Source organism: Rhinolophus sinicus, linkage group LG06 (assembly GCF_036562045.2).
Source record: "Rhinolophus sinicus isolate RSC01 linkage group LG06, ASM3656204v1, whole genome shotgun sequence".
Taxonomy (NCBI): Eukaryota; Metazoa; Chordata; class Mammalia; order Chiroptera; family Rhinolophidae; genus Rhinolophus; species Rhinolophus sinicus.
Window position 1 is genome coordinate 164,094,030 of NC_133756.1, and position 27,150 is coordinate 164,121,179.

General features: G+C 53.5%; 1 protein-coding gene across 14 annotated transcripts in view; it reads right to left on the reverse strand.

Moving 5' to 3' along the window:
* SHANK2 (SH3 and multiple ankyrin repeat domains 2) overlaps window positions 1-27,150 on the reverse strand; it is a 457,209-nt gene that overhangs the window by 380,372 nt on the left and 49,687 nt on the right. For all 14 annotated transcript variants that reach the window (XM_074336881.1, XM_074336889.1, XM_074336888.1 and 11 more), the window contains 2 exons: window positions 16,875-17,094; window positions 2,429-2,632 (listed from right to left, as the gene is read on the reverse strand). In XM_074336881.1, the coding sequence (XP_074192982.1) occupies window positions 2,429-2,632; window positions 16,875-17,081 (411 nt within the window). In that variant the 5' untranslated portion in view covers window positions 17,082-17,094. The remainder of the gene's footprint in view (window positions 1-2,428; window positions 2,633-16,874; window positions 17,095-27,150) is intronic.

Consider the following 27,150-nt stretch of genomic DNA (forward strand, 5'->3'; position numbering starts at 1 on the left):
TTCCAAAGGGCCAGCCTCATTCTCCTCTCTCCTCTACTCCAAACGCAACAGCAATGAATAAACACACAAAATGCCTTGTTGCACAGACCGAAACTCGATTTAAGTGCCCAAATCAACCAGCCGTGAAATCGGGAAGTTTCGTGAACGGCAGGCCGCACCCAGTCCCCAGGCTGCACGTGTCCATGTCCCTGAGGTGACCTGGCGGGAGGGGACCCGGGCCCCCCGTAGGCTCTCAGACCGTCCTGGTCCTGATTCCAGAGTTGCCTGGGAGAGCGTGTCCGTGTGCCCCACGCTCTGGGGCTTCTAGGAAACTCTTCCACGGCTTGTCTTCTCCTGTCATGCCTCTGGTCAAGATGGCAGGAGCCACTGAGAGTGACGTCAGGACACCTACGAGCTCACAATCACGCACCTAAACCTATAAAGTCTAAAGGGACGCAAATCTATGGGCACATTTTTCAGCTATAACTGGAAAATGCCGGGGCCGATGACATCCTTCGGGGGAAGGTAAGCACTTAGGAGGAGAGTGCTTCCAGAGTCGTATGCATGTACAGCCCATGGCTACACACCCCTTTCTGGCTCTTTTCTCGGTGTTCCCTAAGCAGCCAGCCATAGTTCCGAGACCAGCCCAGGAAACGAGGCCAGATCCACACCTGGCCCTAACGCATCCATCTCCAGGCGTCTCCACTCTGCACAGTGGGGCACCTGGGGGGACAGTGGCCCAAGGGGATGAATGAATGTAAGTATGAACAACCCATTCATGGCAGCAAGAACTAGTGATGGCAGCAGCCACAGCGCCAACTAGGGGCACTCGCCACTCGCTCGCTAAGGGCTCTGCTCTGTGAACGCCCCATGTGAGCCTCATAGCCACTCGAGAAGACAGTGCTAATGTTCCCCCTACTTCACAGCCAGGCATCCGAGGCTCAGAGAGGTTAGGTGGCGGGCTCAAGGCTGCACAGCAAGGCTGCCAAGAGTGGACCAAGTCCGACAGATTCCGAGCCCATGTGCCTACGTGGGGTGGTGAACACTTGGGACAGGACGCTCACGCGCAAACCTCCCACCCTGACTGGGCTCCCAGGAGGGCCTGGACAGGCCATCGGAGGGAGGACATGCATGCCTGCTGCTCACAGCCCCGCCCAGGTTCCACATGCTTGTTCACTTCTCAGGGAGGAGGGGGCAGGCGGTAAGGGGCCTCATGTCAGGGAGGGGCCCACTGCTTCCTCTAAGAGACTTCCTGATCAAGAGTAGGTCCTGGCCCACCTACTCTTCTTGCCCTGTTTCACTATCGCTCTGGAAATTACTGGCCTCCGAAATGAAGGTTTATTTATTGTTCCTGGTCGGTCGCCTCCCACTGGAGTGTCAGCTCCACTAACCAGACCCTTTGCTGTCCTGTGCATGCTGCATATGCCTACTGAGTGCCTGCTGCTTATTTAGTAGGTCCTCAATAAGTGACTTTTCGATGGGTGCCCATTTTACAGGTGAGCAAACTGAGGTCAGAGCAGCTGCACCACATAACTCCCAAGTAGCACCCCTCTTTTCTCCACTGAAACCCTCTCCCTGGTCCCACACATATCCCACCAAGTGGGGAGCTCAAGAATCTCAGCTGCAAGGTCACCTTCAGACCCAGAAATGTGCAGGTGAGGCATGGCCTTGGCTCTGAACTGGGGTTCATGATGTCTGACCAGAGTTATCTCCAGTCACTGAGAATATCGTAGAATCCACTGCGACGCCACGACTTCACACGCCAGCTACGAGCCACGCTTACGTCCTCTGTTTGACCAAGCTGACGTGAAAGCAATCCCCTAATACCAGCGACGTGTTGTGCAAGAGCAATGACCACACTCTGGCTACTTGTGTCACTATCTTAATGCATCACGTGGAAACACTACATGGAAACTTGGGGTGCAGCACGCCAGGGTCAGGAAGGCAGGGCCTGGGGCCGCACTTCATGTGGACGTGGGTAGGGCCGCCCACCTTATGCACCTACCACGCCACTGCGGAGGCCCAAGACCACATAGCTGGCTCTAGCAGCTCTGAGAGCCCGCTGGTCTCTCCCGGGACAAGAACCAGAAGGGAAGGGGTGCTTCTAGTAACAGCGGGATGGCCACTGGCCACCCTGTGCCCGAGGGCAGGGAGGCTGGCGAGGGAGGGAGCAGCACGCCTGTTCTGCACCTCCAGGACTCAGGTCCTGGTGACACGGGCTTGAGTGGGACGCGTGGCTTGCTCAGACCAAGACTTCTCCCCAACAAGCTTGTCAAATCGAGAGCCAGAAAACAAATGGATAAACGCTGCACAACCGCCGGCAATTCACAGCAAATGTAGGTGCGACCTCAGGATCCCCCCACATTGACGACTTAACCTGGGGGGTGGATTTCTGAATCAGATCGCATTTGGGTTTTGGTGCAGGGCCCCCTCCCGCCGTGCCCAGTACCTCCAGCGAGGGGACGCCCTTGCCCACGGGCTGCGGGTACTCGCGCAGCAGCCGCTCCTCGTCCAAGAACTTCCCGTCGCGCCCGTTGCTCGCCGGCTGGAATAGCCCGTAATTCAGGACGTCCTTCAGGCTCTGGTTCAGCGAACACAGAATCCGCTGCTTCGCCACCCACACTGTGGCGTCCGGATTAAATCGGATACACTTCTGCAGGGAAGGACACAGACACGTGATTAGTGACCCGGCCGCCACCAGAGCAGCCACTCTGGTCACGTGGCCAGAGATGGAAAAGGTGGTTCCATCCTGCGTCCCATGGCTTTTCAGGATGAAAAATCAGACCTCTTGCCACTGAGATGGAGACCTTTGGTACACAGGAGAGGGGAGAAACTGGCACTCAGCCTGTGGCCTTGGCTCTCACCATTGACCCAAGTCTCTGTCATCAATGACCACCTATTGCCGTGGGCACTTCCCTCACTTGTACGGAGCTTCTCCAACTCTGGCGTTTGTTAGAACACAGATTGCCAACCCCTCGCCCAGCCAGCTGAGTGTCTGACTCAGGAGGTCTGGATGGGGCCCCAGGACCTGCATTTCTCACAAGTTTCAAGGCAATGCGGGGCTGCTGCTCCGGGGAACACACTTTGAGAACCACAGCCAAAGCAAATTACAGAGTGACTTAATTTTCACATTGATTGCTCTTTGGCATTTCACATGCAGGAGGCAGTCTCGTCGGGTCACCTCCCAGATGGGAAAGTCCAGGCCACGAGTGTCTGTGTACAACCCACGCCAACTCTGAACATAACAGATTCACACACACAGACGCCGCTGCTCCCGAACCACGGATGCCACTGAGAGTGGCAGCATCACTGCCGTCACCTTCTCTGAGATGAGAGCTCAGAGGGCTGAGCGCCCCGCTTCCTGGCACCTTCCTTCATGAGTGATCGGTGCTGCCTTCATGCTCCCACCCGGCCCACGGGAAGCCTGTGGTGTAACCAGCTTAGACGACACGGGACAAACACTGCTTCTTCCCTCCTCCCGTACCATCACTGACTCGCTCCCTTGCTTACCGAGCACCCCGATCAGGCAAACAAACCCCAGCCCTGACGGTTTGGGAGACCCACAATTGTGGGATGAATACACGCACGCATGCTGGGAGCCGCACGAACAAGAATGGGCAAAGCAGCCCGAAGCTGTATTTGTAGTGGTGAACGTCTCAACGATCATATGATATGGAAAAGGTGAAAAGAAACAGCCAAACAACTGACCCTTGGAGGAGTAACGCTGCCCAGGAGGGCATGAGCACCATAATAATAACCAGGAACGAAGAAGGATGCGGGAGTGCGGGGTGGGAATTTCAGGTTGAGGGCTCAGCACGAAGACCAGCAGGGAGCACCCTGGGAGCAGTGCCGAATCCAGCATGGGCGCAGCCAACAGTCTGAACCCTACGTGACCCTCCCCGGTCCCAGTGCTACTAGTGTGACACCCAGTGAAGTCCTGCTTGACTAGTACTGGCACCACAGACACGTCTCCTGACAGCCCTGTGAGATGGGCATCCTTCATGACATGTCACAGGTGTTCTCAAAGGGTGAGTGATTTGCTGGAAGACTCGCCGGCAGTATAGGGAGGCCTGCAAAGACAGGCTGGTGTCAGCCCTCGGCCACTGCCAGTGAAGGGCTGCTTGAGGAAACGCCTGTCTTCCTCTAGTTTCTGTCTGTCTTCTGCATGTACCAGCATGGGGGTGGGCGTAGGTAGGGAACAGGAGATGACTGAGATGGGGATTCTGCCCCTGAAGAGCTCAGGGCCTAGAGCGTGATGTGATGGTGGTGATGGTGATGGTGGTCATGGCAGTGACAGTGATGGTGGTGGTGATGGTGGTGGTGGTGATGGTGGTAATGATGGTGGTGATGGTGATGGTGCTGATGGTGCTGATGGTGGTGATGGTGATATGACAATGGTGGTGATGGTGGTGGTGGTGCTGGTGGTGATGGTCATGGTGGTGATGGTGGTGATGATGGTGGTGATGATGGTGGTGATGGTGGTGGTGGTGATGGTGGTGGTGATGGTGGTGGTGGTGATGGTGGTGGTGGTGATGGTGGTGATGATGGTGGTGATGGTGGTGGTGGTGATGATGGTGGTGATGGTGATGGTGGTGATGGTGGTGGTGATGGTGGTGGTGGTGATGGTGGTGGTGGTGGTGGTGGTGATGGTGGTGATGGTGATGGTGGTGGTGATGGTGGTGATAGTGATGGTGGTGATGGTGATGATGGTGGTGATAGTGATGGTGGTGATGGTGGTGGTGATGGTGATGGTGGTGGTGATGGTGGTGATAGTGATGGTGGTGATGGTGATGGTGGTGATAGTGATGGTGGTGATGGTGGTGATGGTGGTGATAGTGATGGTGGTGATGGTGGTGATGGTGGTGATGGTGATGGTGGTGATGATGATGGTGGTGATGGTGGTGGTGGTGATGGTCATGGTGGTGATGGTGGTGGTGATGGTGGTGATAGTGATGGTGGTGATGGTGGTGACAGTGATGGTGGTGATGATGGTGGTGATGGTGGTGGTGGTGATGGTGATGGTGGTGATAGTGATGGTAGTGATGGTGGTGATGGTGGTGACAGTGATGGTGGTGATGGTGATGGTGGTGATAATGGTGGTGATGATGGTGATGATAATGACAATGGTGACAATGGTGCTGATCCTTCTCAATCCAATTACTCCGCAGCCTAGGGGTTCAGGGCCTGTGCCTTTACCAAAGAGACACATAGAAGAGTTGACCACAGTCTGGCCTCTGCCTCCTTCGCAGGACATTCAGGACATGTCCTGCCTGTCAATGTCCCCTCTGCCCTTCTCCCCCTCCCCCATGCACACATACATACAAACACACAAAGTCACACATATAAACACATACAAACATTCTGTTTGTCTCCCCCCCCTCCCCTGGCAATGCCAAACCACTGACGGGCAGCTCTGGAATTCCAGGCTGTGTATGCCCTGTGCACTCGTGCCTCCAGCTGACCATCCCCTCCCCTCCTCATCTGTCAGCTAAAATATGAAATCACAGTCACGCTTCCCACCGGAGCCAGGACTCGCCCTCTCAATGGTGTCTCCCCAGGTTGAGCTGACCACTGAGTACCCTGAGTTGAATCCAGGGACCTGTCCTGACTGACCCCTTCTCCCTTTCCTGTCCAGCCTGTGGGTTACAGCCTCTCTATTCTGTGCTGCTTGCCTACGAGGGGTTGGGACCAGCGTGTATTTTTGCCTTAGAAAGCTTCTCCCCACTTTCTCCTAACTGACAGGCAGGACTCAGTAACGTCACTCATGGATCTCCTGATGTGACATCCCAAACACTTAGACGTCCAGATCCACCTGAAAACCTCCCAGTGTGTCTGGGCTGAGCTGAGTGGAAAACTTGCAAGTGAATGTAATGAGACCCAAGACTCAAATCAGAGTGGCTTCTCCCTTACTGCCTGCCAAGAAGGGCCTTCCTTCGTCATGGGACCTGGGTGGTTGGGGGAGGGGAGAGGGGCTGACATGGCAGAAAATTGCAAAACCCTAACAGTAAGAGAAGGGGCTTGTCGCTGACATCAGCCTTGATTTCATGAGACGTACAGCAGCCCGACGTCCAGGAAGGCTCCCAGGATTCTTTCTGGCCAATTTCAGTTCTAAGTTTCTCAGCACCCTCGAGGCCTTGATCCACATCTTGGCACAGTTGAACCACCCATGTCTTCTTCCAGGACACAGTCTCTCTCTCCCCCTTACTCCCCATCACTCTAATACTCACCTGATTAAGCTCCCCCCACACTCCACACTATGAGGGGCTCCATGAGGACAAGCGCTTGTATCTTTCTTTGAGTCCCTGTATCTGAAGTTCAGTAAAAACTGATGGAATGGGAATGCACTGAATACAAAGTTCCAGAAATGGAACAGCCCCAGGTAATATAATCCGATGGCAAAGTAAGCTCAGGTCTTGGTCATGATGAGGAAAGTGAGAGCTGCCATGGACTGAGGGCTTGCTTTGTCCCGAGTGTGCTGCAAATGCCTGATCTCGTTTAGTCACAGAGTAGATCCTGAGAGGGGAGGCACTGCACCAGCAACGTTTGCAGGGCTGTGAGCAACAAGCTGTGGTCGGCCGTGTCGCCAACCTTCATGAGACTCTGGCCCTTCCATGGGCAAAGCTCAAATCTAAAATGAAGGGAGTGAGAGACAGCCAATCTTCTACATGGCCAACATGAGGTACAGCTGTTCTGCAAGATGTGAGGCTCAAAACGGTGAATACCCAGACACAACGGGAAGAACACCGGCGAACAGACAGAACAGGCAGAGGTGGATGCCCAGCCTAGGTCCCCCATGTCGGCTGTGTGTGTTAGTTTTCTAGGGCTGTCCTAGCACTCTGGTTTGGGGGGACACTTAAACCACAGACACTCACTGTCCCCAGTCCTGGAGGCTGGAAGTCTGATATCCAGGTGTCAGCAGGGCTGGCTCTGAGGCCTCTCTCCTTGGCCATCTTCTCCTTGTGTCTCCACACGCTTGTCCCTCTGTGTGTGTCTGTGTCCTGATCTCCTCTTCTTATAAGAACCCCAATCACAGTGGATAAGGACCCACCCCAGTGACCTCATTTTACCTTAATTGCCCTTTTAAAGATCCAGCTCCATATATAGTCACATTCTGAGATTCTGGGTTTCAGGAGTCCAACGCATGAATTTTGGGGGGCACAATTCAGCCCATGACACCGTGTGACCATGGCCAGGTCTCTGCAACACACCCAGAGCCACGTGCCCATAGTGGGCCACGTCTATAACGTCAACTATCTCACATGATCCATGAGGGTCACAGAACATTTTGATTTGGGATCATGTGCCCACCAGTGCCAGGGTGGCTGGTCTGCCAGGGCAGAAGTAGGCAGAAAGTAGACAAGGCAGTTTTGATTTGCAACAGCATGGCAGGAGAACTTCACGTAGGAGAGTCAACTGCTTTCCAAATCTGCCTGGGCCCTTTACAATGGAGATGGTGACAAGCGTTGTTTTGTAGGATTGTATAAGGGTAAGGGGAATGTCTAGACAGATCTCAAAAGAACGGTAACTATTATACTCCATAAAATACGTATTGTTCTGGCGGGCTGTCCGAAGCCCAAGTAGGGAACTACCAATGACACGAGGTTGAATCCCACACGACATTCCGGTGCCATGACCGCTGCTGCATTGTTCATTCATGGTCCTCAGGTGAGCCTTCCATCCACCTCACTCTTGACATCCACCCAGAAAAAGCGAGAAGCATGTGGGGGAGAAGTGCCAAACATTTGGGGGCAGTGTGCTAAGGGGGTCCTCCTGTATCTCCCCGTTCAGGACCCAGAGCTAGAAACAGACCCCAGTGAGAGGAAATGTCCCAGCTCTGCAAACGCTTATGATCCACATTCAGCAAGAACTCCAGATATTCTGAAAGAAATCCACATTTATGACCATGTCATTCAGTGCAAAGAGGCGCATTTCCCACGCAAGTGGGTCCTTTGTGGTCCCGGCTGATGCCGTCATCAATTCCACTCATAACGCACAGGACGGACGTGCCGGGACCCCTTCCAGGTGCACAGAGGAGTTCTGGCCTTTAACAGCTGCCGTGTGCAATCTGCTTGTTCACACACCTCTGAAAAACCGCCAACACCAAGCGCAACCCAAAATGCAGCTGAGTGAGTTCCAAATGCCACTGTCCAGATGAAATAACGCTTCCTGCTGTGGACAAAGACCCACCAGGCTGGCACTCGGGGCAGCAAACCCTGAACCACTGCCAATGACAACACAAGAAGCCTAAAATGAGGGATTCATATGGAACTGGGGAAAGCCGGGTGACCTTGGCCAGACGGACACCTGCCAGTGGACCCTGAAGTCTAGGGCTCAAGCTAGCGCTTCTGAATGCGTAAGCACTAACAAAGCATAAAGGGCCGTGGACTCATATTGCCAATCCGCATAATTTTCAAACGACAGAAGCCTAGTAGCAGTCCTCTGACGCTGATGCGACATGGTAGGCAGACGCGTGCCCTGGTGATTTTTAAGGGTCCTCTGCCATTGTCAAGGTGACTGTGACCTGGGAGGCACTGACTCAGGCTCGGTCAGTGATTCATGCCCTCCTTGGAGGAGTTGATTTGCCCCTTTTGATCCCCCGATGTCAGGCCAGCCCACCGCCAAGGACAGGATGCTGCCGGCTAGAGAAGCCGCTCAGAGCCGTAATGACGTGCAGTGAGCAGCAGGGGTCATGAAGCAATCCTGACCGCAGACACAGCACTTATGGTGCCCACCGGCCAGGACCAATGGGGCACTGAGAAACCTCAGGACTGCTCCCTGAGTCACAGAGCAGCAAGGGGAGTAGCTGGGGTTACGGGTCCTGATGCTAAGCTAACGCGTTTCAACTGGATTCCACCAGCACAGGAGGGAGCCATGAACTCGGCAGCAGCGTGGGGGGCGGGGGAGACCACGGCTGCATTAGACTCTGAGGAATAAGAGCCCCCGCCCACCCAGGAGGAGGGCAGTGAGAAGGTCAGAGCTGGGACCAAAGGAGAGTCAGACCCAGGAGTGAGGAATCACAGAAATCCACCCGGCAGAGCAAAGGTGCTGGAAAACAGCCTTGCCCGTGGATTTAAGGCAGAACATTAAACATTGATGATTCTGGGCCCTGGTGTTGTCAGCGTCTCAATAACTCTTACCAGCCTGGGACACTCACCAGCAGGGCCTCTGAGACGGAACAGTCGTGCACACTGGGGGCTCGCAAAGCTTTTCTCCAGAATGTGCAATAATTCCAGAACAAAGCCACCTGCCCCAAACACCATTTTCTCAAAGACATTTAAGTGGGTATTAATGCTAAGCTGAAGCAGAAGGTCAGACGTGTGTCGTGTGGGCTATGGAGACCCCGGCGAACGGGGCCATGTCCGTCACACAGGAAACGCTAACTTAATATCTAACAGGAAGGTGCAGCACAGAATCCTTACAACACACAAAACTCATGCTGGTTACAATGTTGTTATTGTTTTCTAATTGCACATATGAAAATGAAGCATCTCTCAGGCTTTAGCAAGCTCAAAACCTGACTCTACAGTGCCTTCCTTCCACTGACGGGCCCCTGAGATTGATTGCCCTTTGTTTTAAACAATTTGTGACTCACCGATTTCCTGATTAAAACTATAAAATGTAAGCCACTCCATCTAAGGACAACAGGTTGATTGTCATCACGTCACAGAGATAGAGGCAGAGGGAAGCTGTGGGCCAGCAGAAGGGTGGTTCTCTTTGGCCCAGCAGCCAATTAATGAAACCACAAAGACAACCAGAGTCCATGCCTTCTGTCTCTAAAAGGTGATCCAAATGCAGACTATAAAGGACATAGCAGGATCACTCAAAGAAGAGATCAAAGATCCAAAGCATGTATTTCTATAATGCAAAAGGATGGATGGATGGATGGTGGATGGATGATGGAGGGATGCATGGATGGGTAGAAGATGGATGAATGGATTGATGATGGAGAGATGGGTGAGTGGGTGGGGTGTGAGTGGATGAATGGATGGATGGATAAATGGAGGATGGATGGTAGGTAGATGGATGGGTGGATGGGTGGATGGATGGATGGATGGATAGAAGAAGGATGGAAAACTGGATAGATGAATGGATGGGTGAATGACTGATAAATCAGTAATACCAATAAAGACAAATCTCAAATTTATAATGCCAAGTGGAAAGGGTAAGTTATAAACGAGAAGCCCAGTATGATACCAGGTATACGCATTCTTTTTTACACAACAGCACAACACTATGTAGCGATCACTCATACATACAAAAAGAGGGCAATAGACAAGAGGGATTCACACTGAATTCGTGACAGCGTTTGCCTCGAGGGGGAAGGGACTGGGCAGGAGGGCCAGGAAGACTTTCACTTTATCAGTAATGTTTTAATTCTATGATTAAAAATGACAAAATGACAAACATTGTAAATTCTGCATAACAGATACCCTGGTATTTACGATATTATTCTTTGTATTTTTCTATATTTTTAATTTCCTCTGAATTAAAGAAAAAAACGAAACAGCATCGAGCCGAGACCTAAGGCAGTCCTCAGCCTCCTGGGGCCTCCCTGGCTGGGCTGGGGTCACCCTGGGCCACGCGTCATGGACTCAAAGCTCTTGAAAGAAGAGCTCTTCCGCATGCTCTCCTTCTGCCCGTTGAATCCTCTTTGATGACTTTTATTTTTTTAGGGCAAAACATGTACTCAATGATGAGGCAGAAAAAGAATTAATAAAAGTAAGCCGGAGCGGGACTGCCCAGGCCTGCATCCCCTCCCCAGGGACCGCACAGACTCAGCCCCCTAGAGATAAACTTTTCTGTCAAAACATCCTTAGAAAAAGGAGGTAAGAAAAATCAAGTTTTTGATGCCTGCGCAGATCGCAGTGCAGATCGCTGACGCCTGCCCCAGCGTGAACTCCAGCCTCATTGTAATAATTAGAATAAAATGAACATGAAGGTTGGTCCCCCTCCCCTGTGGGTTTTCCCATATGCATTCTGGGTAAGAGCATGCACAGCAAGAAACGAGTTATATAACCTGCATATGTCAATCAAACGACCCCAGTCTATACATCAGCTAGATGCCACAGCTGCTGTAAGGAAAATTACCTCCGCTTTCCCATATAAGAAAAAGCTAACCTCAAGTTCGGTGCAGTTGTCTGTCCCCCGACAACCTCTCTGCTGGCACCTTTCTTCTTGAATAAGCTTTCTAACTTCTATTCCTTTGGAGTCTTGTGAATTTTTTCACCTTCCACGAACGACCAGGGGTTAGTTCTACCCAGTACACTCAAGTCAGGGTCATGTACCACTAGTTTTCTAATTCAGTCTAAAATCCCCAGAGAATTTCCTTTCGATCATGAAACAGGCAGGCGGGAAAGAATCCATTCTGGGGCAGGGAGACCTGATGACAAAATGGCAGCCCAACAGACAACGACATTTTTTGATACAAGAGTTTTTTCATCTGTACGTTGCCTGGGTTACTGGACGACATGTGGTGACATTTAGGGCATCAACGGGGTAAGCACTGCTCCTGCGGCCAGACTTGAGGGCATAGACTTGTCTCCATCAGGGGAAGCAGACAACACAAAGAAACACGGAGCAGGGGAGGGGTGCCACATGCCCTAGGGAGACGGAATGCTCGGGACAGCTCCTGCGTTGTGGCCAGAACAACAGAATCGGAGAAGGTTCACGGCCTAAAAGTGGAAACAACCCAACTGGCCGTGACCTGGGGCATGATTGACAAAGTGGTCCATCCACGCGGACCTGGCGACCAACAGGAAGGAAGCACTGAGCAAAGCCACGGTGTGGGCAACCTCACAACTCTCATCCCCTGTGACGGAAGCCAGGCTCAAGGGCCACTCACTCCGTTCACATGGAGTTGCCGGAACAGGAAATCCACAAACAGAAAGCAGGCTAGTGGTTGTTGGGGCTGGAAATGGGGCCCAGGATGAACTGTAAGCAGGCATAAGGTGGTGACGTTAGACCCCAAATCCAGATGGTGGGGGCAGTTGCACAACTCAGCCAATTTACTGAAAATCGTGGAAGGGCATACTCAAAATGAGAACTTTTATGGCTTGTAAATTGCACCTCAGTAACACTGGGTTTTTAAGGTAACCACTGGCTATGAAGGGATCGGGCGCCAGGCTGGGAGGGCCAGAGAGAGGAAGGGAAGGGTCACGGCATCCGTTCTGGTCATCATGCGTTGAGAAGCTTTTGAGCTTTCAACTGAGAAGATATCAAGAGGGAAACGAGTTCTGGCCCCCACATGGGAGGTCGCAGCTGGAGAGGTGATGTCCTTCGCACAGACGTGGTAACAGACCCTGGGTACGGGAAGCATATAGAGTGAGCCCAGGGCCTCCCACCAGCCGGAGGGTTGGGGAGACCTCCCGAGCTTCCTGGGAGAGATGAGCCGGTGGCCAAGGAGCCCTGTGTGAACGCGAGGCAAGCCGGGGCAGGAGCGAGCCCTGGACACCAGAGCCAGGCATGGCCGACCTGTGCCTCCTCCTCGGCCCGACCCCCCACACTCTTCACTCGCCCGGTGATAGGATGCAGTAGAGAACACGGCAGAAGGCACACGCACCCCAGCTTCGCCTCTGGAAAGATGCCACCCAGAAAATCAAGGCCAATCCTCAAAGTGCCATTAAGAGGCTGCAGTCAAGCCACTAATATCCAGAAGCCTGGACTCAATGACGTCCTGCAAGAAGACATCGCTCTCACCCCCCAAGGGGCCAAGAGGAATGAGAAGGATGCGTACCCAGCAATGTGCCCAAGGGGGCTTTTCAGGGTAACAAGCTATTCCTGCACCGGCCTTCCAGATCCCTCTCACGATGGAGGGCCACCACCTGGTCTTGCAGAACAAGAGGCCAGCAATAGGGGCTAAATTCTCCGACACCATCCGAGGAGATGGGCTCCAAAACTGCCAAGACCCTCCTGACATTCAAAACTATAAGAAACTCAGATACAGAAAGCAAAATAAGCAAAGATGCATCTGCAGCAAGAAGATGAAGCAGGAGGTAAGACGGCTTTGCTGCGTGAGTTCTATTTGGAGCCTCAATGATAAGCAAGAACCCAAGGTCACTTGCAAATCAAGCGCATCTGAGAGTCCATTTGGAAGCAAGTGATAAATTCGGGGGCATCTCTGTCAGCAGATGTGAGGGGCAGGGGTGCAGGGCTGCTGCTTTGGGGTAGAAATTTGAAGGGGTGGGGGTGCATAGCAATAAGTTGACCCTGAGGGGTCAGGGCTGCTGCTGAAATCTTTCCCCTAAATGAGATATCCAACTTGAGACACACTTATTTAATAAATGGAAGCACCAATTAAAGCAAACATGCCGGGAAAACTCACTTTCCCAAAGCACTGGCCCAGACGTGGGCCAGGCCCCTGCACCTCCGCCAACCCACTGGGATGGGTTGTGGGGATGGACACTTGACTGACAGCCTCAGTTCCGGTCTCAGTGAGACCCTTGGCCGGAGGTGGACGCCAGGCCCATGCTGTACACGGCCAAGGAGACCCCTGAAAGCACACCCATTGTGTTCTCTTCTGAGTTCTGAATGTGATGTCACATTCCATGTAGATTAGAAACTGGACTGTTGCACCCTGGCGCCAGCTTTGTCCCCACTTCCTCATTCCCTGTCCCCCAAAAACATGAATCCCAGAAGAATTAGTTTCTATTGATTCTGGCACACGCCACTTGCTTAAAAGGCCAAGTTTCCGGACTGGTGCCAGCCCTCCACCACACAGGAAGGCCTGTGTGCATCTGTGACAATCCCGAGAGCAGAACAATGCATGCCTGCCACGTCCCCAGGGCCACCCTGCCCAACCACTCCCTGTACAGTGCTGTGAACCTCCCACAAGAGGCTACTGCTGTCGCTCAAAGCTTTCAAGCTTCAGTCCCACCGGAGGAGTAACACTTGCAAACAGAAGTCACTCCCAAGGGTGAGGGGCCACCGCTGGGTGAGGTGGGTGCCACTCGGAGCCATCGCACTAGCTCCATCAAGTGTCCGATCTTCAATGCTCCCCTCTGGAAATGGGGACCATGGTAAACCTATCTCATGACTGGGAGGGTAGACTGCAGGTGTGCTATACTTCAGTGAAAATGCTCAGAAGCACGGCCTACCTTGGGGCTCTTACAAGAACCAAATGAAATCCCGCACGTACAGACCTCCTGCAGTGTCTGGCCCCTGCTCAATGTTCAGGAAGTTATAACAAGATGTGTTGGTGCAGTTATAGGACACGGGGTTTCCCCACATAGGGAATATGTCTGCAGGGATGTGTGACACCAGGGTGGGGCGGTGGCAAGCCGCAGGGTGCCCCCTGGGCTGAGCGGGCGGCCCACCCTGGGGTGGTGAGGCCCATTGGCTCTGCCTTCCCAATTCCGATCTTTAGTTCTGGAGTGTGACATCCCAGAAGAGCTTTTCTGTCCTCCTCAGCCCTCCAGTATCAACGAACAGTAACAGAAAACACAGGGTCTCAAGTAGGTAAAACCCGGTCACATAAGGGTGGGTCAAATGGGTCCACGCTGGGGTGGCGGAGATCCCAGGGTCCCCACCGGTGAAGGGCTTTCGACGAGCAACGCAGCATCCAGGGGCTGAAAAGGGATGAAGCCAGGTCCCGCCAAGTGACCCCAAATAAATAAAGCCACCCCAAAAAGCACCCAAAGTAGAAAATAAGCATAACCTAATACCAGAAAATCCCTCACAGATGCCCCAGAGAAAGTGAAAACGCCAAGTGGCACCTTCATTCTCGGAAGTGGTACTCGTGAGGGGACGGAAATCTAGACATCCTGCATCAATTCGCTCAGATCTGGACAGATGTGGACACGGGGGTCCTTCTGTCTCCCCTCCTCTGGGGAGGGGCTGGGAGATAAACGGAGGCTCAGGACTGACTGTCCAGCAGAGACCCTCCCCACAGGACTGCTTGCTGAGTGGGGGCCACTCCAAGGGCCGGGGCGGGGGGTCCCATGAGAATGGGACACACACCAGTGCAGAGCATTCCAGAAAATCCCAGAAGAGAAAAGGGAGCCCAGGCCTTCTAAAAGGGCTCAACACTCTTAGCTCCTGGGCCTTAAAAGGACAGGCAGCCCAGCAAGTCTAGCTCCAGCCGGAAAAGAAGAAAATTCACTCACACGATCAGAACAAACAGGAAGACACCACGTTGGCCAACAGATGAGTTGGCAAGAAACAGCAGGGAAGTAACAGAGACGCGGCCCAAAAAGAAGTGAGAAAAGGGAGAGGATGGCATGTAAACCCAGACATCTGAGTCCTCTGTTCTCGATGAAAACACACTCCAGTTAAAAGAAGAAAGCGCTCCAGGAGTCATTTATGCTCGGGAGAAAACTAAGACATAAAACCGACTAAATAAATAAACAACTCAAAAGAATAATTGTCAAAAACAATAAGCACAGGGTGGCCCAGTGGCTCAGGCGGTTAGCGCTCCATGCTCCTAACGCCGAAGGTGCCGGTTCAATTCTCACATGGGCCAGTGGGCTCTCAACCACAAGGTTGCCAGTTCAACTCCTCGAGTCCCGCAAGGGATGGTGGGCTCCGCCCCCTGCAACTAGAAAACAGCAACTGGACCTGGAGCTGAGCTGCACCCTCCACAACTAAGACTGAAAGGACAACAACTTGACTTGGAAAAAAGTCCTGGAAGTGCACACTGTTCCCCAATAAATTCCTGTTTCCCTTCCCCAATAAGATCTTTAAAAAAAGAAAAAAGAAAAGAAAGAATAAGCACAAGGCTATGAAAACGAATGGAAAGTTGTAATAACACGACCACAGTAAGTGGGGAATCACAAAGAACAGAATGGATGCAACGGAAAACACAACCAAGAAAACTGCAGGACACAAAGAGGAAAACCACCAAGTCAGTAAAGCAATCAGAGAAAAGACAACAGACATGGAAAAGGAAGCCATTATAAGAGGAATTGCTGTCTCTGAAGTAGGGAACCCACCAACAACACAGAAAGAGGACTCGAACATAAGAAAATATCTGTGAAATGTTAAAAGGTCTTCAGGGCAACATTGCTGTGATGCCCCTGAGAACTGCCTGACACCCCACACCAGAAACGCCACCAGTCAGGAGCACCGACGGAGCACGTGTGAGACCAGGCCTTTCATGGGAACAGGGAGAGGTCAGACTGGCATGTGCTCATCTCTGCTTTGAGCAGTCGCACGTTTCATCAGAAAGCCCAGATGGACTTGCTGAAGGGAATAAAAGTAAAGTCAGAGGGCGGGGAAGGAGAGCACACAGGAAACGTGTCCTCAGGGAGTGGAGTCTTAAAGTGCCCTGGGAGGGAGGGACGGGGGTGTGACCTGGGGACGCTGGCTCGCTCACTGTTGCGTGGTAGGTGATCTACTCAGAGCGCCCCCTGTGCTGGCCCCACACATGCCACAGGGCCCACGACCCAAGCCCTGCCACGCTCCCACGAGCCAACCCCGCACACGGAGGCAGTGGCGGACCTGCCAGCAAGGACCCACAGGCACCAGGCATGTGCGTGGCAGGGGTGGCATAGGACACAGCATTGGGCCCAGGCCTTAAGGACGACCAGAGTTGGGCAGGGAGGGGAAGGGCACACCAGACAGAGCTCGCACACCCAGGACGTGGGAAAGAGCATGGAACACAGGGGCTCCATGCCTGACTGAGCACAGCAGGGGAAGAGGCAGGGTCCGCTGGGGCTGGAAGCCCCGCCCACTCATGCGCTCACTGTGTGTTTCCTCTGCAAGGCTCGGCCTCTGCCCAGGCACATAGTAGGTGCTCAGTGAATGCTGTGGACCGAGGCACCAGCAGCACGCTGTGAGGCAGGAGTGGAGCGGCAGGGCGCCTGGTGGGGAGGGGAGGAGCGGCCGTGCAGAGGTGAGCGCGGGCGTCCTCCCGTTCATGTCATGCCTGACGTCGACCAGGGACGCGCAGGGGGGCTCACCGTCTGCTGCAGGTCCTGAATGACAACGCGAATGACCAGCGTGTCGCCATGGCTCTCCTCCGTCCTGGCACTGCCGGGCTTCTCCGCGGTGGCCCGGATCGTGTCGTAAATGGTCTCTTCCTTGGAGCTGTCCGACTCCGAGCCCAAGGAGTAGTCGGAGAAGCTCTGGGCCATCTCGTCCTCGCTGGAGGTGGGGCTGCGCGGCATGGCGGCCCTGCGTCTGGGGGGAGAAGGAAACAAGCATGGGGGGTGTGAAGATGGAAGAAGGGAAGAAAACCCAGGGACACGGTAGGCACTGGGCTTGGATGAGTGTGGGCTGATTCACCGCCCTGCGTTTGTTGGCATGACGGCTGGCAGGGCCCGTGTGTGTGTAACACACAGATCTCGAAGGCAGTGAGCAGGTGGCACCCCCACCGCCTCCCCAAGCCGAGCCAGGACCTGAGTGGGGGCGCCAGTGAGCTCTGCTTGGTGCTGGGAAATTGGCCTTTCAAAGGAGCCCTCACCGCTGTGGCCGTGACCACAGCTCGCAGGGACTAACCACAGGTCTGCTGGGGCAGCTTGAAACTTTCCAAGATGAGCAAAGAGACTGGCTTTTGTTTGTCTTCAGGACAGAGTGGCAGGTGGGGAAGAAATGCAGCCAAGTTCATGCTACAGTGAACCCTCCGCCTCAAACACAGAGCAGTGACAGGGAACGTGCAAAAACAAAACCAAATGCAGGCCGGGCTCAGGAATGAGATCATCGCGGGGCCCAGGACAGAGCTGAACCCAAAGGCTGAAGTCGGGGACTCGGGGCCCCTGAGAGTCCGTGGGAGCTGGGGGTACAGCCTCCTCTCGATCAAGTACAGTGAACCAGGTCGGGGTGCCGACTCCACCTCGGGCCACGGCTGTCAGAGCAGAGAACGACGAGGACATCACTCTGGGAGCAGGCCAGCCACTGTGCCACCCGGCTCTGTGGGCAGGGCCCAGAACACTGAGCATAAAGCCAGTATGGACCGGGGTGCCAGGGAGCGTGGGGGAGGACGTGCCTAACCAGCAATTCCTCTCCTACTTGGACTCTGTAAGGAGGTCCACACATGGAAAGATGCACGGACGAGACTGTTCCCTGCAACACAGGGCAAACGTGGGCCACCCTACCGTCCAGAGTCTGCCTGACTAAGGTGTGGTCTCTTCTCTCACAGACGGCACAGCTGTGGGGCTGAGTGAACCCCAGCTACACGTGGAGGACCCCAAACACAACACTACTGAGCGAAAGGAGGGTGATTTGCAGGACGAGGCCAACACATGGCAGCGCTTACACCCAGGCGGGAAGGATGCCACCTGGTCCTGATGAGCTGACTGCAGGCGACGGACGTGGAACGGGGGCACAGAGCACTGGGTGGCTCACACCACTTGGAACGTTTCACTTCCTTAAAACAGTTGCAGCAGCGATGATACAATGTCAAACTCTGACAAAGATGGGGACACAGATGTGTGCTACATTATGTCTCTGTTTTTCTGTCTCTGTGTTGGAAATATTCATAGAGAGGGTGGGAGGGAGGGGGCCCCATGTACCCCAGGCCCAGGTGCCTCGGGTGCGGAGGGGCAGGGCTCAAAAATGTCCCAAGTAGGACGCAGTTCACCCAGTGCCAGCTCGGGGTGTTGTGCTTCCATGGCCGGGAAGACCTTAAGCTGAAATTGCAGAGGCTTTTGGCCAGTGAAGACAGGAACAGCCATTGGTTCCGAAACGTCAGTTCAGAGTTCCACTGGGGTGAACCTGGGAACTTTCATTCTAAAGAATAAAGGCTTCCTAGGTGGCTCGGGTGATCTGCTGCTTGAGAGGCTTAACCGCCCGGTGGATCGCAACACCGGGGGAAGGACTGACGAGGAGGCAACGGGAGCGAGTGGATGGGTCTGAGGCTGAGGACAGGCTCCGGCTCCCGGCTCCATCTGAGTGAGGGCCCAGCCAGCCAGCCGTACCTTCTGGTAACACGTTCACCAAGCACACGTGAAGAAATCCTTTCCAGCTGAATTACACAGCACACATAAGTACCTCTGTACTATATGATACAGTTCTAATTACAATTATACCACAGAAATAATTGCACGTTATTAGAGTGTGCTATAATACAGTATATGTGATTATATATAAGTAGCTATAATGTATTATAATATATAACATAAATATAAATTATATAAATACGCTGTATAATTACATACACGTATATGTAATTATTTCCAACTATATGCCAGGCTCCAGTGAAGTGTATCCTTTAGAACAGTGGTTCTCCATCCTGGCTGCTCAGGCAAGTTATTTGGGGAGCTTTCAAAAAACACAGTGCCAGAAGCTGATTCAGTGGTCGGGATGGGGCCTCCGGGCCGCTGCCCTCTCTCAGGGCTCCCAGGGGCCTGCAACGGGAAGCACAGCCCAGGTTCACTTCCAGCCGAGTCTGCGGCTGTAACGCTGAAGAGCTCGGCAGCAGCACAGAGACACAGAGATACAATCAGCCTATTCCCGGGACTGAGGGCCGTGTCCCACGTGTGGGGGCCATGTTCTGGGGTGAGGACCGTATGCCAGGATCAGGGGCCGTGTCCCGGGGTCAAGGACCACGTCCTGGGGTCAGAGCCCGTGTGCCGGGATCAAGGACCACGTCCTGGGGTCAGAGGCCGTCTCCCAGGGTCAAGGACCATGTCCTGGGGTCAGAGGCAGTGTCCCGGGGTCAAGGACCACGTCCTGGGGTCAGAGGCCGTGTCCCAGGGTCAAGGACCATGTCCTGGGGTCAGAGGCCGTGTCCCGGGGTCAAGGACCACGTCCTGGGGTCAGAGGCCATGTCCCGGGGTCAAGGACCACGTCCTGGGGTCAGAGGCCGTGTCCCGGGGTCAAGGACCACGTCCTGGGGTCAGAGGCCATGTCCTGGGAGTAAGGAGCCGGGCCTAGTGCTCTGGACAGCGGGAGAGGTGCAGCGCTCACCACCTCCCAGGTCAGGACAGACACACGTGTTGGGTCTTGTCACTCTGGGGTTCTGGTGGCCTTTTCTGCCCTGAGGGTGTAGGTGGGCTCAGAGTAGCTTCTGCTCCAGTAAAAGCCGCCTCACCCTTCACCTGTGCTGCCTCTGAACCCAGCAGGGACCGAGAGAAAGCATGACAACTGATGGCACATCACACTCACAGGAGGGTCGGTATCTAAGGAGAAAGAACCCCCACTGCAGACGGAGGCAGGAGCGTCCCCTCCTGAGGTGCTGCGGGCACACCTGCTGCCCTGCCTGCATTCCCACCCAGGACAAGCACTCGCCCCGGAAAGCCCGTGGGACCCGGAGCAGCACAGGCCTCCATGTCACCATCTGAAGCTGGGCGTGTGCAGAGCCCACAGCAGACACCGGCACGGAGCAGACACACAGCACAGGAAGCCCAGGAAAGCCGCGGGCATGGAGAAGTGGGCAGGGTGGGGCCGAGGCACAGGCCGAGGCACAGGCCCCAGATCGTCCAGGCAGGTCCTGCTGCTCTGCAGGACACGGCCGTGGGACCTGACCCGCAGGACACGGCCGTGGGACCAGACCTGCAAAGTTTTCAGATAGGTCAGATTTTCGGCAAACATTTGGAGTGTATGAAAGGTAGGAAGTGGTTTTGTAATGGTCACTTTGCAGGCCACATACAACACATCTATAGCTGGCCACCCGCCGTGTACTCATAGATACGAATCATGAAGTGAGCACAACCCTTAGGGCCTTCTGTGCAGAAAAAAGAGGAGTGGTGGCTTGAGAATGTTGATGCCAGCCTGAATTCAAACTCAATTCCAGAAACAAAACTGACAAGCAAAGAGGAAGGGCCCCTGCATCCGCAGCCCCTCCTGCTGTCCTCAGACCTCCCACTCGGCAAGTGGCCCGCCATGAGAACACCCGTCCTGGCCGCGCATATGGGCTTGGGGGTGACATCTGTAACCGAGGTCAAGGACAGAAGGCCCCATGGGTCTGAGAGCTGCCCGGACAGCGTCCACAAGCAAGGAAGGACCCGCAGCCCAGTGCTTTCCAGGGCCGTCTTGGGAGTCCGAGGCCGGAGAGCAGGGTGAGAGGGTCCCGACCTTAACAAGAGGCTTGAGCAAGGTGATCAGCAGATCCTGGGAAAAGCAAACACCTGGTAACACATTTAATTATTAACCCCTGGGTCCAACCGCCAGGTAACACAGAGGGCATCCGGTTAAAGCTGCATTTCAGATAAACAACGAATCCGTTTTACTCTAAGCATTTTCCAAATGGTGCATGAGACATACGCTAAACAATTACTCATCTGAAATTCCAACAGAACCAGGCACTCACTGCTGCATGCCCCGGCAACATCCTGGGGGACAGAGGGGCTGTATCGGTTCTCTGACCCATCACCCCATCGTGACTGGGGGTGGGGAGGCTCCGCAGAGAGGGAAGGAAAGGAAAGTACAAAACTCAACATGAAAACCGGCTTCCCAGGGGAAAGTCAGTGCCAGGTCTGGGAGGGACGGTTATCACCACCCCGGGCAAACTACATGTCAGGGGAAAACGATCTCACGCTATCAAAACACAGGCCGGTAAATTTCAGTGACTCTTGGGACGTGTCTTTGACTCATGGGTCCATCCACGATACGGATTAATAAGGAGAAAAAGGTAAACTAACGGCAGTAAAAGCAATTTTCACAGAGACTCAATATTTTGCCGCGAAAGTGTTCCAAGGAAACCTAAAATTATTCCGATGAATCATAAAATCTTAAACTGGCACCTCGGGCCACTTAATAATACGTCTCACGGACAGCTAGGTAGATTTTACAACTCGCCACAGTGCAAATATGAAACCCGACCTGGGACAGAGACACATAAACACAAAAGCGCGTGTCTGAAGCTAACTTTATCAAGGTTAGAGCTGCAAGGCCTACGAAGACCGCCTCCAAAAATGCAGAAGTTCCATCAGCTCAGGTTTAGAATTGCTTTTTTTTTGGGGGGGGGGAAATCGCTCATCACCAAAGCAGCAAGCCCCCCAAGGGGACTGTACTGGGGTCTGCACTGACATTGACACTGGGGGTCAAGGTCAAGGCCACAGGATTGAGAGCAGGCCCATGGGAGCCTGTGGAAGAGGAATTGAACACTGGAGGAAGCTACGAGGTTCTGCCCACGGTGGGAAGTCGCTGCCTTGGTGTTCCTTTCCTCATTTGTCCTCCAGGCACCTGCACAGCACACCCACTACTAAGAAGGAACTGGAAGGCACGGGGCACATGTCAAGGGGGTGGGCAGCTTGAGAAGTGTCTGCAGCAGCAAGCCTTCCGACACGGCACCCCAGATACCTGACACTGGACGGGAGGAAGGCACCAGCACCCCTGGGAGCTGAGTCAGGAGCCGGTGGGGGAGGCCGGGGTCAGAGCACACACCAGAGAGCAGGGAGCTGCCAGATTCGGGTCGGGCACCCTTAGCCTGGCTGAGTTTCCTGGAGTATCATTTACGAGGTTCTCACCGACTGGTATGCACCCAACTCCTGATCTCGTCACAAAACGCTTGGCCAACCGGCCAACATGTTTGCAGAGTCTGAGAAGCATCTCATGCACAGTGAAAGGCTCCATGGGAGACAAGCTAGACACAGGTGACGCTGCCCCCACCCACCTGTCAAACCTGAGTCCACAGGTTCCTGCGAGAGTCAGAGAACAGAGGCCCAGCCCCTGGACCGTCCCGGGGTGGACACCAAGGAAGGAGGACCCCAACTCGGGATCAACACTCATGGAAAACTGCAAGTAAGAGAGAATTTCCTCAACTTGAACAGGGTGTCTACCCAAATCCTATAGCAAACAGTATCATAAATAAACAAGCAAACAGATAAATGAGTGAACTGTTTAAGGATTAAAAGGAAGGGGGAAAAATAATTATTTTTCAGATAATATGCTTTTCCGCAAGGAAGAGCCAAGAGAACCTAGAGATAAATTATTTCAACTCATGAAAAAGCCCAGCAAAATGCTTGGTAAGAAATAACTACACAAAAGTTTACTGAATTGTTACATTAGCAATAAACCATTAGAAAAACATTTTAAATAATGTTATTGTAGAACCAAAAATAACCAAGATCGCTAAGGAAAAAAAATGTCTAAAACGATAATATGTGCTAGAGCTTTATGGAAAAAATCGACAGAGCCTTATTTTTTTTAAAAAAACTAGAAAGAACTGAAGGAAGATGCAAATAAATGGAGAGCCACACTCTGATCATGCGTGTTAGGATTTAGTATCTCAAACACGGAAAAGCACCACAAAATAACAAATTTGACGCATCTGCCAATGAAGGTCCCGGCGGAAATGCTCACAGAACGAAACATTCCGATCTCAATGTTCCCAAAAGAGTGGGAAGAGCCACGTATAAGCAGGGCACCTTTGGAAACGAAGGAGAATGTCTCCACCAAATGCCAACGCTTTCTAAACAGGTATAATATGGAGGCAGTACGGTGTTGCTACAAAGACAGGCCAACAGACCGATGGAAAGAGCAGAGACCCCTGGGACCGGCCTGGAGATGTGGGCACCGAGGGGAAAGCAGCAAGCAGTGCAGGGCGCTGACACAGCAGGCCGCTCCTCTGAAGAACGTGAGAACTCGAGCCCACATCACCCCACACCTATAAATCTGGCCAGACACAGACTTCAATGTGAAAAAGGGAAACCACCAAGTTCTGGAAGAAAAACACAAGAGGCGATACTTTCCTGTAAGCTCCCTCAGAGCAAGGGCTGGGACGCTCCCTAAATGTTCTCTTAGTGCTGTGGTGACCGATTACCCCCGACTCAGTGGTTACAACGACAGAAACATCCTCCTGCAGCTCTGGAGGGCAGAAGTCCGAAGTGAGTTACCCTGGGCCACGCCAAGGTCTCGTCAGGGCTGCTTCCTTCTAGAAAGCAATGAAAAGAACCCAACCTCCTGCCCTTTTCAGACTCCAGGGGCAATTATAATTCGCTCCTGTGGCCCCTCCACTGTTACCAAAATTAATTGTAGACTGTAGCAAAGAATAACACGCATTTATTTATGTGAGCAAAATCGGGCTCTGTGGCCCTGCTGTTTAGTGCCGTCTGGTACTGGGGTGCACTTCCCAGCATCCTGCAGTTAGTTGGGGTCCCTCCCTCTTCTGAGTTCCTGCCTTGGCTGTCAATGCAGGGGAGGGGCGTGGGGTCCAGGCCCACGACACCTCCTCCCCTCACTCCCCCTGCTGGACGACCGTGGAAGCGCAGCGAGCTGCAAGGCAGCAAGAGGCCTCCTGGGAGCTCATGGGTGGTGCCACCAGCGCAGAGAAAACACCCGCAAGAGCATGCAAGCTCTCAGAACCCAGAACAGGGAGGTGCTGGGGGAGGGAGTTCAGGGTCTTTTCAATATTAAACAGACTCAACTTCCCTGCCGCCTGTGGAGAAGGCCTGGTCCTCCTGACACCAGCCAGGGACCCTCCATGGCGCCAAGTGCTGCCCTGAGGGGTGGCGGCAAGGTCACCTACCTAAGACTGCTCCAGCTCAGGGAGCAGCGATCTCTGGGGGCTTTGGAAGGGCTGATGCACCTTCCACACTTAGGGGTTACCAGCGGCTAAATCAAGTGACAGAGTTTGGGAACTGGGCACATCGAATGAACTTACAGAGCTCTGAGACGTCCGGGGGCGACGAAGTGTCAGTGACGAAAACGCTTTCAACTTTCCAAATCAAGCGCTGGGGCTCGCGCCAGCTTTCTGTGCCGCTCCCAAGTGTCAGGCCTGTGGGGTGGGGGTGGGGGCGGGGGCGGGCACAGGGTCCAGGTGCCAAGCCCCCCCCCCTCCCGTCTGTAGAAACCTTTGCAGTCACTCACTGGGGAGCACCCCTGACCACACCTTGGGTGGGGCTGCGGCTACCCCAGTCCTGCCATCATCCATAATGACAGTGCGTAAGCTGAGGGTGGATTTTCTCTAATTCCTATTATTCCAGTGGTGGTGGGAACCTCTCTTCCTCAACCATCACTTCCATGTTCATCTCATTTTCCTAAGAAGGATCTTGAAGAAACACCCCTCCCCTCTGGGGAGTGTAAAATGTTTAAATGACTGAGCCAGCCTCCTAGAGGGAGACGCTTTTGCAGGCTCCCTGTGAGGGTGTCCCCTAGGTCCACAAGTCTGTCCTTCCTGTATCAGATTCCAAGGACACCAGGCTGCCCAACAGCCCAGCTCAGCGACTTCCAGTGTCCCCCACGCAGCACAGAGAATGACGTCCACAGGCCAAGCTGGGAAGCCGGTTCTCACTCACAGCTGTGTGGCCTGGGCAGACCCCCCGCGTGACCCCACGGGCCAGGGGCTCCCTCCTTAGGCTCAGTCTGTCCGGGGTCCCCAGCCCCACCTGACATCTGCATGCAGGAGGCGGGCCTGGGACCCAGGAGTCGCTCATGGGCAAATGTCCTCCAGTTGGTACGGACGCTCAGCCAGGCTGAGAACTGGTGACACCTCTCACACTGTCATCTGGCTTTCTCTTGGGAGCAGACACCTCCTCTCCGTGAGCAGCACCCCCTGGAAGGCCTTCCTCTGGCTGACCTCACTACCATCCCCTCCCAGGTCTCAGGACCAAGCTCAGGCCATGTTCACCGAGCATCTCCTGTGACCACCAGAGATGGATAGACAGACGGATGGACAAGACTCCTGGGAGGGAGAGAATGTGCGTGGGGAAGTGCCTGGGGAAGAGGCAGGTCCGGCGGGGCACTGCTTTTCGGGCAGGACAAACGCAAGAGCCCTTTCTTGTACCAGGACACGGCGCTCCCTGGTACGTGAGAAGCGGCTTTTCTCACGTTCCTTTGCAACCCCAGTTCTAGAAGCAGTCAGCAGTCACAATAGGGTCACACGGCATCTGAGGAACACTGGACGATATTAAAGGATCCATGTGACTCTGAAATTACTAGAAGTAATAACTGACTTTAGCAAGACTGGGAGACCAAGATGCATATAAAAACAATTCTCTGTGTTTCTAATCCAGTTGCAACGAACAATTGGAAATGGAAATTTAAAAACAATTACCATTTACAATAGCAACAAAAAAATAGGATATGCTTAAGAGGAAATCTGTATGTGAAAGACCTCCACGCTGAAAATGACTAAACATTGCTGAGAGAAATGACAGACCTGCATAAATGGGAGACCACCTCTTCAAGTTCTCGCAAAGCTCTGCTGGCCGTTTTGGGACCCAGCAGCCCAGGACTTCCTCAGAGCTGAAGGTCAACGTCCCTGCCTGCAACCTGCCCGCCACCTGGGAATGACTGGGCCTTCTGGGGACAAGTGTCATTACATCCATTTTGCACTTGCAGAAAAAAAAAGTCACCCAGAAGCAAACACCCTGGGTCTCCACGACCAGGTCCCCGCCCGCCCGGTATCTCTAACAAGCCACACGGCGCACAATCCGAGCCTTTCTTTATTTCAGTGGCCTCCACCTGCTGGCATTCTTTATCAGCAGGTACAGGGTGGAAGCAAAAAACAGAAGAAGCAGTTTCCACGCAGAAAAGTGGAGCGGGAGACAAGCTTTGTGAATTTAGGGTCTGGGTAGTTAAAATAGCTTTTCCTACCAGGGAAGGAAAGCAGAAGAAAAGCGAGAAAACACAAAACTCCTTACCTAAGCCCATCGAAGAATGCTTCCTACAAACAAGGCCACGGCTCAAGTCCAGGTTGCAAAAGAAACAAAGACAACATTGTTTGGTTCCTAATTAAAAGAGATAAGGCTTCTAGAAAACACCTACAGATGGCAGGTTTGAAAAAGCTTGTCAATCCCCGTAAATACACCACACCGCAGCAGCCCACATGCCTACATGGATCAAATTAATTTCAGCCCAGGAACTCAAACCCTTAGAAAGTGCTGGAACCACAACCCAGCAGGGCTGGCACCATCTGCAGCCGCCCCCTAAAACACTTTAGACCACTGCAGAGGACTCAGAAAATCATGAGGTGAGGACAGAACGTCATACAGCCCCACTCTTCTTTCTAGAAGGGCCCCGGGCATAGGCCCATCCTGGGTGTCCAGTGTAACTTTTGTTACAAAGCAACCTCCCACTTCCACGTGTCAGACTGGCCACTTTCCTGCCCTTTCCCGAACTCCCCAGAGAAAGGCAGCAAAGGGATTTCATTGTTCACACACCTGAACACAAGGACAAACAGAAAGGAGAAGCCAGCAAAACCAAGGAGAGAAGGCAGGTTAGTGAGCAAGCACACTGCTTCCGGGACGGACCAGCCAAGCCTGCCGGTTTGCAGCAGAAAATTCCAGAAAGGTTCAGGAATTGAATCACAGGTTTCAGGCAACGGGCCGAAGGCAGGAAGACTGGTTCAGAGTG